The 15,324-nt window shown below is 40.7% G+C and overlaps 1 protein-coding gene across 3 annotated transcripts in view; it reads right to left on the bottom strand.

The window, feature by feature from the left end:
• Positions 1-15,324, bottom strand: part of PTER (phosphotriesterase related) — a 49,914-nt gene that overhangs the window by 8,911 nt on the left and 25,679 nt on the right. For 2 of the 3 annotated variants that reach the window (XM_069458684.1, XM_069458685.1), the window contains exons 2-4: positions 13,227-13,283; positions 12,093-12,566; positions 10,727-10,992 (exon numbers count right to left, since the gene is read on the bottom strand). In XM_069458684.1, coding sequence (XP_069314785.1) covers positions 10,727-10,992; positions 12,093-12,524 — 698 coding nt within the window. In that variant the 5' untranslated portion in view covers positions 12,525-12,566; positions 13,227-13,283. The remainder of the gene's footprint in view (positions 1-10,726; positions 10,993-12,092; positions 12,567-13,226; positions 13,284-15,324) is intronic. The other variant, XM_069458683.1, reaches the window with a different exon arrangement.

Raw genomic sequence — 15,324 nt, 5'->3', positions numbered from 1 at the left:
GGAGATCTTTAAATGCTAAGTCAGAGGGTAACTGCATAGAATAAGCAGGATGAGACCCGACAGTTATTTTGGAAAATTTGAATGACATGGTTGAGGAGAAGAAACTGTACTAATTAGGACAATCACTTACTCTCTTACTACGAGCCTTACATTGCTCTAAGCTCCTTTCAAATATTCAGGGAGACAGAGACAGCACCCACCACCAGATCAGAACTCTCTCCTGAAGCCAGACTTGCCCATCCCAATGCCTGCTTACCACCCCCACTTGGATGCCTAACAGATGGTTCATGCTGAACATGCCCCCAAATAACCCCTCATTGGCCACCCAAATTGGCTGCTCCAAGACTCCTCCCTATCTCAACTGATGGCGCCTCCATTCTAGCTGCTCAGACCAAAACCGACATAGTCATCCTTGACTGCTTTCTTCTTCTCGTGGTCCATATTTAATCCATCAGAATAGCCTTTTGGCTTGACCTTCAAAATGTGACCAGAATCCAGACATATCATCCTGTCCTCTGCTACCTTTCTGATCCGAATCACTCTACTGTCTTGCAGGATCCCTGCAGTGGATTGCCAACCATTCTCCCAGCTTCTCCCTTTGCTCTCTTACAGATTATTCTAAATATAGCAACAAAAGTGCTGCCTCCACGCCTGAGTCACACCAGGTCTCTCTGCTCCAAACCCAGCAATGGTTTCCCACGAGGCCCCCGACGTGGTCTCTTTCGATGTGGTCTTACCTATGCCTCATCTAAAAGAGGAACGGGGACTTTCGGGAGCCAGTTCTCCAAGTAGCAATGACACCCAAGCATTACCTATGGTACAAATGTTATCTGAAGAATGTCACCATGGGCAGAGATGTCTTTCCAGAGGAAGGCTAGCACTGTGCCATAACATTCATCCACACATGTAACTTTAACAAGGAACTCCTGGGAATTCTTACCTTGTAGAAAAGCATATAGAAAGAAGTGTGACTTTGAGGGAACTGGTTCCTCCGTAAAATGCCGTTAAAAATGTCACAGTCACATGTAGAGGAGATTTCTTCAGAAGGGAAGCCATTAGGCTCCCATTTTAGACATTAGTAAAATGTAGTTTAAAAAGAGGAGCAGACAAATTTGCTGTTGTTAAGATACACACACACACACGTATATATATGTAGCTATTATTTTTTTTAACTGACCTTTAGTGATATGATGCCCTCTGGATAACTAAGCACGGGTGTGAAGGCAATTAAGAAATGAATTCATTTCCATCCTCCTTATTGAAGAAGGAAACAGAGTGCAAAATCCATGGGGAGATAATAGTGTCAGTGATCACACCTATTTTTCAAAGGAAAGTCCTGGAAGAAAGCAGAATGCTGTAGTAGATGTTAATGAAGGGCAGGACAGGAGATGCCGGGGGCACCAGGAAATCAGCACCTCACAATCATCAGGTATTTAACACAGCCCTCGCTCACTTAATCCTTACAAAAACTGTATCAGGAAAGTAGGTCATCCCCATTGTACAGATGAGGAAACTAAGTCCCAGAGAAGGGAAGTAACTCAAGCTTCCAACTTGAGGAGCTGTGAAGACACCCAGACTGCCTTTGTGTTTAGACTAGGCAACCTCTTCATGGGGAGAGTACCCACCCACCATGGCACGTCACTCTACGGAGAAACTCGCGCCCTCACAGTGATGTCTAGGAGCAAGCACCCTGCGCCATGAATGTCTCACAAGGGGACTTACCCACATGAAACTGACATTCAGTTGGATGGCTTCCAGGGACCACCGCATTCATGCAAGTGACTTTCTTTTTCACTTGGAGAAACGATTGACCCCAAATGTCAACATGGCGCCATGGGAAAATGGGCTCTGCTTGGCGTACTCCAGATGAGGATGAAACAAAGGTCCCGCCTTCTCTGTCATCAATGATCTCCTAGCACGTCTTGGAAGAGTAGAGGTGTATACCCCAGCCTCTTTTCCTCATTCCATGGTCTATATCCATGACTAATTCTATTCTTATTCCAATCCTCCCCAGCTTTTAAGATAAGTATTTTTCACTTCTTGCCCTAAACAATGAGGCGATGGCAACTTGAAGAAGAGCTACTGCATTTCACCCTAAAGAAAGTCTCTTCTTCAAGGAGGATGAACTTATTGCCGTGTCATTTATGAAATACCCTGGGATTTCCCAGGAAGAAGATGAGATTTTTGTATCAAGTAGCGGTTCATATCATGCATATGGTATCATTTCTTCTGCTGCATACTTTATATTTTTGTTCCTCAACTGATAAATAAATTCTCTGTAAATAAGGAACAGGCAAAAAACATATTGCCATCAGCTAAAAAAAAAAAAAAAATGGTGTCTGGAGTGCTTTGGCTATCTTCATTTTCAGAATACACTTATCATTTACCCAGTGTTTTAAGGCTCATACTAAAACGCAAAACAGTGGATTCCGTTTTTTCAACCCGCTTTATATTCGAGATCTTATCCCTGTGCTGAGGGGTTTAGTTTAATGTCAAAATGTACTCTGAGTGGGAGAAAAGAAATCTGCGTGAAGTGATAATTTAGACAAAGGTCTGTGTGCTCCCTAGGTAGAAAGAACTAAGAGAAAAAGATATGATTCATGGATATGGTCAAGATGACAACAATACCTACCATTTGTCTTGGGCTTTACCGTTTGAAATAACTCTCAAATACATTATTTCATTTCATACACTCCAACATACCTTCATGAATTAATTCAGTAAACATCTCCTATCACCTATCTTGTGCTACCCTCTGTGTTGGTTGTATAGTTACGAATAAGAAATTTAAGCTGCTGCCTCTAGGATCTTAAACTCTGCAGATGAAATGGACATTTAAGCTAACAATTCTTATTAAATGTGTGAAAAAGCTTTTATAGTACAAATAAAAAGTATTCTGAAAGAAAATGAGGTGATTCATTTGATTTTTTTGGATTCTTTTTTTTTTTTATTTGATTCACTTTGATTCATTTGAGTTGAATCATAAAGTATATTGTTTAGATAAATGTTGGTGGGGTTCAGTGTCAGGTAAGGGATGAACATTACAGAGAAACATCTGATGAGAGGCAAAAAAAGAAAAAAAATTGAAGCTTGTTGTTCCTCAATATGGGGCTGTAGTTTGTCAGAGCTAAAGTGCATGAGGGAAGATCCACCCACCCATCCACCCATCCATCCATCCATCCATCCATTTCATAAGAAATTGTTGATCACCTACTATGGGGCATGAGCTAGGTAAACAAAGACAAATAACACATAGTTCCATCCTTCAGGAAGTTATCAGGTGTTTACTAGGGAAACAGGGAAACAAATAATTGCTGACAGAATTTACCAAGTGTCATAGTAAGAGTGCTAGCTATTAGGAGCTGGGTTGGCAAAGAGAAAGAGATATCAAACGCTGCTCAGTTGGTTCTAGAAAAGCTTCATGGAGATGAAACCTTCTGGTGAATTGCATTTTGAAGAAAGACTGTGGCAAATGGATAGCAGAGTGGTGAGCACATGTGAGCAGCCTGTAAGAATGATCAGCCCAGAGCCCTAAAGACAGGGTCAATGTGGCTGCAGCCCAGGTCCTGAGTGTCCAGTGGGAATGATGGGAGGTGAGGTGTGGGGTGGGGGTGGGGGTGGGACGAGAAGACCAAAACTTTAGATTTTGTGCCGAAGGCAAAGGGGACCCATTGAAGGGTTTTAAGTCAGGGTGCAGGAATATAACCAGATTGGCATTTGGGAAGCTCCATCTGGTGGATTGTGGAGGGCAGGTTTAGAAGCAAGGCTGAGAGAGGAAGCCTGAGTTCAGGTAACAGCAGAGGAGTGGGTAGGAGGGGCTGTGTTTGGAGACCTTAGTGAGGCAGACAGAGGAGGCAAGAACTTAGGCTAAGCGCAGGGTGAACAGTGCTGTCCTTGGCCAGAATAGGGACAGCAACAGGAAGAGCAAAGAATGGGATACTGTCCCCACAGGGGCAGCAACGGAGGAGGGGATTCACAGGTGTCCTGGGCAATTGATTCAATGTTGGTGCCATTAAATAACAAGCACATGGAAGGAGGAGGTTTTGAAACTCACGATACATTGGTGAAATAATTATTCCACATATTGTCATTGCATAAATAAAGAAACTAAAGCATGAGTCTTTGAAGTGATGAACAACTCAGGTATTCTAACTCCTAGTCTAGTGCTCCTCCCATATGCTGTGCCGTGACTTGGTTCTAAGTCATCAGCTGTTCCCCTCTGCCAATTCCTGGGCCCAGAGCGGGGCACATGTGGGCCCACTCCGAGTAGCTCTAGGAGCTAGCTCAAAACCTCCCAGAGCACATTCCCTGCTAAAACTTACAGACTCGAGTGCTTTTTAAAAACTGGTGTACGATTACAATAACAAGGGGGTACTTCCATATACAACTGACTTATTAAAAATGTTGCTAAATTTCAGTGACTGATCATGATAAAAATCGTTTGCCAAAAAAGTAATTTCAGAAAAACCTCTTTGTTCTCCTCCCCCGCTGAGTTTCTCAATTTAAAACCAATGGATATTTGTACAGATAGAGTTATGTGGGATTCTTTATTATTTTATGAAAGTTTTTTTTTAAAAAAGGTCTTAAAAGAATTACGAAAGCCAACTAGAATTATTCATCTAATAACCTAAAATGAATTTTAAAATACTTATAATGCAATATTTAAAAGAAATTAATATGTCACTATAATCTAATGATTATAATCTAATGTACTATAATCTAATAAATTCAATATTAACATTATTTTAAAACACTATTCATGTGTATTCCTACACTACTCATGGCGGCTCCACCTCAATTATGAGACCTAAAAAATCCTCAGTTGATGATTTTTATTAAAAGTAAATTTAAATGTTAAAAATAGAAACTACATAGGAGTGGCTTAAGTCTTTAATGTGTGGCCTAAACATTGCCTATGATTAAAAATATATAATTTGTTGCTTCGATTAAATATTTACCAAGAATGTTGGTTGGACCCAAACTCAAGCCATCAATTAGAATGGTACATTTGCATTAATATGCTAGTTTATGCCCACATATGGAGGTATTGTAAAGATTCATTGATCTCTTTTTAATAGGATTCTTTTTGCATGAAGGCATGACTTTTATTAAACAGGATTTTTGATTTGTAGAGTATCTGGGAATGAAAAATAATAGAAAAATACTACAGATTGCCATTATTTATATTTTAACAAGCATCTCCCCTGACAGTATTCGGTTCTTTGACTTCTTGGGACGCTACAGTGATGTTTAATGACATCATAGGGAGGGATGACGTCACCTTTTCAATATTATGACTTAAGTGTAGGCTTAAGCAAAAGGAACAGATGGCTGCAAGAGAGAAAAACCCTTGTTTAAATTAGACTAAAACCAGAAGTTGGCTGTGAATTACAAAGTGTAATTAAAACTTTATTTTAAAATGCATTTCACAGTTTATACATCCTGGGAAGAGCTTTTTACCATATGAACTTCGCAGTTGCCACACAGCACAAAAGAGGTTGTGTGTTTCATGTAAGGTGATACACGGTTCAAGGAATGATGGTACTGAGGAGAGTGAAGATAAATCTCATAGACATGGCAATCCTATTTGTTAAACTGTCACATTTCATGGAAATGGTGTCAGAGTCATGAGAAATTGCTTTAGAAAAAAAATTACTAGTGGAAGGTTTTGGATGGGTAGAATTGCACCGTGTAGAATACATGGCCAGTGCCTTCTCTTGCCCTGGGGCTAGGCAGATTGCCCAAAAGTCTCTGTTAAAAAGTACAATTGGGGATACTCAAGAATTATAATAACTTTATTGCATTTTATTCAGCACTATTTATGTATATAAAGAATTTTAGTGCATTTCAGCTTGTCAAAAGTTTGCCTGGACTCCCTCTCTCTCTGTCTCCCCGCTTCCTTCCTTGTTTCCTTCCTGCCTTCTCTCCCTCCCTCCTTCTTCCCTCTTTCTCTCTCTCTTCCTCCCTCCTTTTTTTTTCCTCTCTTTTTCTTTCTTCTTTCTCTCTCCTTCCTTCCTTCCTTCTTCTCTCTCTCTTTCTTCTTTCTTTTTCTTTTTAAAAAGAGGTCCCATACATTGAGAAGAAATCCACAGCAAGCATTAATGGAAGGAGGGATTTGCAAAACACTTCAGGGTTTAAGATATATTTTCTTAACCCCTTTTGACATACGAGTAAACAAACCCGGAGGCCTGAGTAACTCGCTGAAGGTCACACACAAGTACATGCTGGTGTCAGAGCCCAGAATCAGGCGACCTGGCCCCAGGATCCCCTATTTCTCCATTGTCCCCCATGGGCATAGAACCTACATCGCATTAATGAAAGAATAGCTGCTGCCACTGTCATCAAACAATTACAACATAAATGTATTCAAGGGTTTTGTGTCTATGTCAGTGAGCACTCTTTACAAAACAACGTAGATTAGCATGTAAAATTTACTCACAGTTGTACCCAAGTATATACATATGAGTGGCCATGATGATGTGTTAAGAGCACTTAGCTTTTCTTATAATTTTCCATCTCCTGTCGTAGTGAAAACAGAGGAAATGTCCACGGATATTAGTAACTGGAAAAAGGGAAGTGGTGTTAGCAAATATTTTCCATCAAAAATTCTCACCTGCTTATCAGGCCTGTCCTTTGTTGTCCGAACTAATTTTTTAAATTTCTTACTCTGTGGTTGGTGAACCAAAAGGACTAAAATAAGGTGATTTCACTAGCCACTATTTACACACTGCAAATGCTATTACTGCACACTCATTCTTCTCAATGTATTCCATGCGTTATGCACCTAATGATGCTTATACACAATCCTGATAATAAACCGTTGAGCAATACAGCATCACACTCACAGGATTCTAGATGTTGTAAATAATTCCATGTGCATAACATTCCAATTTTTCTTTTAAAAAATGCTACTGCACTGTTTAACTATATAAAGATGTTTTGCCCAATTCCAGCCTCCCAAACTTTTGCTTGGAGTTTTTTTTTTTTTTTTTGAAAGACTTCACATTAATTCACTAGTATTCTTAGGGATTAAATGTGTACAGTTCCAAGGATACCACATAATTATTTTTTGTGGCTTTTCAAAGAAAACCGTAAGGTTAAAAGTCACCATAATTATAATTGAATAATCATTTTGAAGGCAGAGAGAGGGTTGTTCTCCAGGCTGTAGCCATGTGTCTGGTATATGATAATTAGGCTCTCAAATATTTGTGGAATGAATGAATGAAGTGGTATTCTAATTAAGAGCATAAAAAATTATATATTTCCAAGAGTTGGGCCACTTTGGCATGACAGATCAGAGCAAAGAGAATAAAATGTGCTGTTGGCCCATCCCTTAGGTTTTTCCCTGTTGTCTTGCAGAAACCCTTGGGTCAAATTCCTCTACCTTCCATGGCAAAAAATTTTCAGAGAGAGTGATCTGCCATATTCCTACCCTTCATTATCATCGTGCTCTTAATTAAACTCTAGGCCCTGGGTTTTCATGAAAGCCCTTTGGCTTGTGGAATAGATAACCAAGCTGAAAAAAAGATTCAGGCACAGCTCCTGTCTGTCACCATCCAGGGGGCTCGACAATTTAATCAGTAAATAGTTAGTACCCAAATACCTGCCAGCCAGGTCGCCTTGCCCGGCTTTCATTGGTGATGAAAGAATTTTGCTGTCATAAAAATATCTACAGCTACTCCAATAATACGCTAAGAATAAAACCTCCTTGAAGATGAATAGCAAAACAGGTATCTGTGGGGTGTTTTCTTCAATCACATAGACCCTGTATTAGACCAGGGGGCGAACGTGCCACCTAGAAATGTGGGTAGAGTTTTAACAGGTAGTAAAATTACAACAAATGCTTGAAAGGCAGAAAGCCTTTGTGGATTAAAAGAGCAAGGAGGAACACTTAAGTGCTGGTGCTATTTTCCCGTAAATGTTGACTTTGGGTGGCTTTCACTGTCAAGGGCAGCCCCCTACAATGTTCCCTGGGGTTAAATCCACACCAGCCAACAGGCCTGGTGTTTCTTAAAGGGAACAGATGGTCAGGGGAGGGCCTAGACACAGAAGCAGATTTATCTTGTCAAGCTGTTATCTCCAGGTAAATGACCTTAAGTGGGTCACAAATAGTCACATGACAACCATGTGGTTCGGAGGCCTCCAAAGGTGATGGCTAGTCATTAACTCTTCCCTCTCAGGGTCCCCGCTGCCCCATGTGGATAGCCATGTAGCAATTTGCTGTTGTAGTGTGTTGTCCTGCGAATGCAGGAATCCTAATGAAGATTTTATTAATATATACCCTCAAAAATATCAAACTGCTTCTAGGTGCTTGGGGACATACTGGAATATTTTATTATTGTATTCTTGAATGATAGAAATACCAGTTTGAAGGGGAAAAATGAACTGATTTTATGGGCCATTGAGGCTGAGGGTCAGCCCTGTTGGAGAGCCCCAGCGTTCTAGAAGGAGCTGTGACTCCCTTAACTTGTTACCTCGCAGCCACAGCAGCCTGTGGCTTCTGCACCGTCTCCCTTATTTCTGAAAAGGCACGGTGGGAGAAATGAAATGATTTTCTGTTTTGTTTTGGGTTTTTTGTTTTTTGTTTTTTTTTTGGAGGCCTTGTTTTGGGTTCGGGAATGCTCTTTTTTGTGTGTGTGTCCTCTGTGCATTTTGTTGCATGAAATACATGCCCTTTTGTGATTTGTCCCCATTACAGAAAGCTGAAGTCCTTGCCCTTTCAGTGCGGATCAGACTGTGCACACAGCCCAGCGGACCTCAGAGCGTCTGTGAAAGGCTGACCTAGTCAAACCTCAGCCCGGCAACTGTCTTGCTGTGAACAGTCGCTTCAGAGAGCTAACGTTGCCTGCATCTGCCTCCCTGGATTATTTTTTTCTGTTATTTTATTCAGTTGTGTTTTTTGAAATGCACCGCTTTTTCTAAAGCCATTTTCCCTCCCTCCCTAGTGAAATACTCTTCCTTCCATATATTCCTTTTTCAGGCACGGGAGCCCTGCCCTGAAAAATCTGTAACATAGGTACAGAATGGGTGGCTGTTGTAGCAATGGTCTCAGAGTGTTCTAGGCTGCTCTGAGCTTGTCTGATGTCAGGCCAACCTTTCCATTCAATTCTGAGCCATTCTAGAGGGAAACATTGAAATTGCAGCCAAATGGAAATCATGTAATGTTCTTCATTGTGTAAGAGAAAAAATACATATGTGTGTTTACATATATAAGTGCACACATATGTGTGTGTATAGGTATAGTGTATACATATATGCATTTCACCAGTAAATAAAGAAAACATTTGCAATTTATATATTGTTTGATTTTATGAGCAAGGAAACACTATGGTGGTAGGACTGAGGGTTTACTTTACATTTTCCAATGAAAGCTTGTTTTCTCTTTACGCCAGGCATAATTTTCTAACTTATATACATGCCTCACTATACATAGATAGGGACAGAAAGACTCTTCTTTCCTTAAGAACCATCTTGAGCCAGTTTCCAGCAGTATGGCAGACTAAATGTTCACAGAAAACCTTTCCAGCAGAGTGCATGTGAAATACTGAATAAAATTGAAAAGGAAAAAAAAAAAATCCATATTTTTAAATGCTTGATTGAGATGGTGGGAAAGTAAGACTTGCTCAGGGGGCAGAAACAAGAGAGCTGAGAAAATGAGGAATAAGGGGAGACCCGGAGCTAACATTTGCCTGGAAGATTTTAATGGGCCAAGTGAAACAGAGTTTGGGCCTGAACGGGGTGGGAGATCAAAGTAGAGACATACAAGAGGAGTAGCCCCCTCACCCAAAGACAATACCCTTGTGGACGAACTAGGTAAAAACTTGGCCCACAGAGAGTTTTTGGAGATGACAGACAGTCCCTAGCTTATTTATGATGATTCGACTTAATGATTTTTTGATGTTACAATGATGTGAAAGCGAAGGGAAGAAACAGAGAGGAGAAGGCGAAGTGAAGACAGAGGCAGAAATTGTAGCTACGGACCCACAAGCCAACGAATGCCTGAATCTACCAGAAAACCAAAGAAACATTCCATCTCTACCCTGCAGCCTTTGCAGGAAGCAAGGCCCTGCCAATGCCTTGATTTCAAACTTCTGGCCTCCAGACTGGGAGAGAATAAATTTCTCTTGTCTTAGGTTGCCCAGTTTGTTATAATTTGTTACAGCAGCTATAGGACACTAATACATAATACCACCAAACAAACACTATACTTATTGCTATTACTTTTTATAATGGCATTTTCCAAAATTCAGATGATTCAAGCCACAACGGCTGACACAAATGTGAACATTTATATTTGTGGTTTTCTTCTCAGGGTGAAATAAGTGACTTTCCCTCCCTTTATATTTGCAGATAAATTTATCACTGCAACTACTGGCAAATATCGAGGAAGCGGAATTGGCAGCTACTGTGATATCACAACATGAGACGAAGAAGTCAAGTAGACAGTAACACCTATTATCAAAGGTCATGAAGGACTAAGCAAATTAAAGGAAGCGACTTATGCAAGTGACCCGGGATGTCACCTGACACAGGGTAGGGACACAAAAATGGCAGCACTGAGTTTCATTAATGTCAGCTGTAAAACTTGATAAATACTGTCTTCCATGAAGTTAGTGGTTTTCTCTAGGTCATTAGTATGGCTTTGATCTGATTACTGCTGATTTTTTATTTGATCATCCATTCATCAGATGGTGGTTTGCACCCATCTGTAAGGCAGCCTGCTTACCTATCAAGGTGTGACATAACTGTTTTGGAGATGTCTGCACCTGCTTCTTGCAATACTCGGATAATCTGAAACGGTGCACCTGGGTTCCGTCCAGGGTGGATGATAACAGGGCAACCAAGCTGGGTCTGGGCATGAGCTGTTGCCTGAAGAACCTTTCTTTCACTCTCAGTCAAAGGCCAGGAGCAACCGATTTCTCCAATAACACCACACTTGATATCGGTTCCATCAGCTCCATGGAGAACTTCACGAACAAGGACATCGGTAAGCTAAGGAAGAGTGAGAATGAACACACTTTACAGGTTGTGGTATTATCCAAATAGATCTACCACAGTATGTGAATGAATGATTTATGTAGTCATTCATTCTTTTGAAAATGTATTCAACATTCACTCTATTAATGCTGGCCAACGAGAAAGACATTTTGCTGGCTAAATCACAAATTCAACAAATCATTCTAAATTTAAGAGTCAGTAATACCTTATTGTGATTATTTAACAAGAAATTTACAGCTTTGGGAAGCTAGAGGGGGAGGGAAAGTAACTTGAGGGTACAGTGAGATTGAGAAAAAAAAATCTGTAATTTAACCTTCAAATAACATATATATATTAAAATATAAAGACCTGATAGGAAAATGATGCAGGTAAAATTTTGAAATGCAAAGTATTTTAAGGAGTAATTGATCCTTTGCAAAGACTGCAGCTGACATTCTATGCCCATCAGACAGGCAATGGAAGATATATCAGAATAAATACATATATGCATCAACACATATAAACAGATACACCTGTTTAGAAAGAGAGCACATACATGTACAAAAAGGCTTTGCAGCTTATTCCTTCTTTCTGTCTCTAAATGATTTACTTCATTCTGCCCATTCTTAAGATCATATCATTTCAGAATCAGGAGAGTGAAATTTCTTCTACCTTCCCTGTTTTGTAAAAGGAGAAGGAAACGTATTCACAAATATGCCAAGTCTCTGCCTGCCAAGTTTTGCCCTGCAGTGAATCTTTATTGAGGGTTATTATAAAATCCAGGAGAAAAAAAATCAAGGTTGCATAACTGAAGCTTCTAATGGAAAAGTGAGGTTTACAAACAGACTGTAGCACTACTGCTGGGCACAGATACAATACACAGAAATCTAAGTATTAAAATGTTTTTTTTTCAATGACTAGTACATTAAGATCTCCTTCCTTGCCACTTTTTCTTTATAAAATAAAATGTTCCTGAGTCCCAATTGGCAGATGTCTTTGCCAGCTAGTAAATTCCTTTAGGATGGCCCAGCTACCTCTGAGCCAATGGCATTTATAAGATTATGGCTATTCTGAATTTATAAACAGATACTGTTAAAGAACTTAGGGCTTTCTACCTGCTCCACTGACATGGCTCTGGTCTCGGAAGAGTGAGTTGCATCCACGTAAAACCCAGCTCCAGATATGATGTGGACACCGGTCTCTTCCGCAAGCCACTTCAACGTCCGCACATCTCGGCTAATTCCGGTGGTCGTGTTCTCCACCAAAGCCCCTCCGCCTTGAGCTTTAAAATACAACAATTCTTCCTTTACGGCTTCTAGTTCCTCATTCAAATGAAGGTTCTCTTTATGGCAATAAGGGTTTTTCTGAATCCAAAATAGATTTTTCATCACGATAGGTTCCTTGGAGATAGCTTCATGGCTGGGCGGAGGTGGACAGTAAGAACAGTCAAAGGTCATGGTCAAATGTTCATGGGTCAGGGTGCGGCCCAGTTTGCTGGGCTCCACCAGGCCCAGAACAGTTTGGACTTTCCCACTTAAAGAAGACATTTCTGATGGTTCCACCGGGAGATGCTCTAAAAAGAAGGTTTTCTGGAAAAAAGAGAAAAACATAATCAGAAAATTGAACACACATATAAATTCCATCCATAAGGGGTAAGAGGCTGTGAATGTATACATACCCATGTAAGAAAGAGAATCAATGAAACTAAAGATACAATGCCAGTTACCATCCTGCCAAGGTCAGAGTCTGTCCCCACTAGACCTAAGGGACACGCATGGTTTTAAATGACCCTCACCACTTCCACTGATCCTCCTCTGCCTGACTTAGACCCAACTACAACTGCTGGAAATATTTCTCATTTTTCAGGTCACACTTCTCTTTCACTTAATTTTCTCTCTTAGTCATAGCTCTGCTTTCTTGGCTAATTCAACACGGATCTTCATTTAAAAAAATAAAAACTCTTCATAACCAATAACTTACATCAAAACCAGCCACATATTAGTACTGTGTCATGAGTCACTTTTTAGCCGACTTAACTAGAAGGAGGCAGCTGATCATGCCACTGTTCATTTGCTGGCCAAGGGAACAGAATTCTTTCGAAGGTCTACTATGTGCCAGAAATTGGAGCTATAAAGAAGCAAAAGACAAGATCTTTGACCTGTCTGATTTCACAAAATGTGCCCCAAACCGTGACAACAACTGAGGGAGCACACTTAGGTTTAATAATGGAAAAACTGAAACGAACCCACCTCTCTCCACTTGAGATGTTTGGCTGTCAAAGGGCACAGTCAGAAGCACCAAAACTACTGAAAAGCAAAAATTTTCTTAGAATGAAAGCAGCTGTGATTTATTGCAACCCAAATCTGCTATTTCTAAAAAGAGCAAACTGTCCTTGTTTTACTTTCATTTGTAACACAAATTAAGTATTCACCAATTTCTATCAGTGACAACAAGAACTCTAATTCCAGTGCTTTTCGTTTACCGGTACGCTACCTAAATAAAAGGATGTGACTTATAAAGAAAAAGCACTGCTGAAAGTGGTGAAGACCAACACCTCCATGGCCAAGAGCAAAACCACTGGCAGAACCAGTTCCACTGAGAGCACCAACTGGACACGTTCAGAGGATGGTGGGAAAAATCAACTAGAAAACCAACTCGAAGCCTTCAAATTGTTCCTTCAAAAGACATTCTGAAATCACTCTTTTCCCCCCACATCCCTTTGAAGGCCTTCTCTGATTTTTCTGAGCATCAGTTTTCTCATCTATAAATTAGAATAACAAAGCACATTTCATAGGTTGTCATAAGAATAAAGTTAAATTAGAAACCACAGGTAAAAATACCTGTACAAATGTTCCGTGCAGAGCCACTGTTCAACAAATATGAGCTTTGTTATGCTAATTCGAGGAACTATTATGTATTTCCTAGGTTATTTCTTTGCGGAAGGAGTGGTTGATTAGAGGGGAGGTGATTTTGGGGAACAATGGGGAAATTTACAAAGGGTATAGTACGTAGATAAGACAAGGTGAAAACAATGTCAGAGGTCAGAGGGTTACAGAATAATAGGCTGATTTGCAACCAGCCACTGCAATTAACTTGAACTCAAGTGTTCGAGATATAGTGGCCTGCAAGGCATAAATGATTTATTTAGACTGTTTGACAGAGAACTTGTGGCTAACATGGCCATTGATTTTTGTTTGATGAGGTTCTTCTGCAAGCCAGACTTCCAACAGCTAGGCAATTCACAAGGTGGCTGTAATAAAAGCAGGTAGTTATCTGTTCAGAGAATTACTGTATAGCTGCCAGTCACTGCACAGGGCAGTATTTTCCACTGATGATGTCTAGGAACTCACTGTTCAGCGTCTTATCCCTTGTTACTGAGAGCAAGGAATATGTATAGTTCATTCCTTCGGTTGATGAAATCACAGCACCATTAATGATAGATTCAATCTTCCATATGGGTTAATTTTTTCTTTTTTTTTTTTTTTTTCTTCATTTTTTGGTTCTGAAAGACCTTTACTGGATGTTCCTTCCAAAGTGGGGGATACACGCCCACGAGCAGTGGTCAGCTCCCTGACACCTCGGTTTAATGGACCCTGGCAAGGACATTAACTGCCCACGTCCAGCACAGCAGGTGCGGTGGAGGGTGGGGGAGGCTCTAGCGCAGTCACGTCTCCAGGGGGCGCAGTTGAGCAGCTTCTCAATGGGGTCCACGTGCGGCAGCAGCACGAGGCGGTGGGAGCAGCAGCCCTTCAGGCTCGGGGCGTCCAGGGCGGCGTCCTCGGTGTACTCGGGCTGCAGGAGTCCCAGGTAGGCCTCTTACTTGTTGCTGATGATCTTGCTGCAGGTGAAGCGCCGTCAATAACAGGTTCCGTCTTCCATATGGGTTAATTTTCTGTTTTTTCCTTCTGGCTACCGATCTTACAGGTGTGTTGTAGAGAGTCACAGAGGGGTAGAAAGGGAGATAAATTGGTAAAACGCTATCACTTTTACTAGCAAAGTCCCAAACTGCATATTTAATGGATGTATATTTGAAAGAGCAATGTTGGTACGTTTCAAGCTCACAAGCTGTGAGTCTTTGTGGGGAAAAAAAAAAAAAAAATCACTTAAGAAATGTTATCCCGTCTGGGAAATTCCTCTAATGCTCTCGGGCAGAACTAGTTGGCGCGTCCTGCGATCCCACACAATGTAACCCACACTCAAAGGATAAGGAACGATTAAAGAACAAACCGGAGCCAACACCGCTCTAAGCTGGAATATGTCTTTGAAAGGGGTAAAGTGTGTATCTAGAATTCACGGTTTTCCCGTACAGCCAGGGAGCCCTTTTCAGCCGGAAAGTTGCTTTCTTTT

The sequence above is a fragment of the Eulemur rufifrons genome, chromosome 25 (genome assembly GCF_041146395.1).
Source record: "Eulemur rufifrons isolate Redbay chromosome 25, OSU_ERuf_1, whole genome shotgun sequence".
Taxonomy (NCBI): Eukaryota; Metazoa; Chordata; class Mammalia; order Primates; family Lemuridae; genus Eulemur; species Eulemur rufifrons.
Note: the sequence above shows the minus strand (reverse complement) of the source record. Positions and strands in the feature narration are given on the sequence as shown.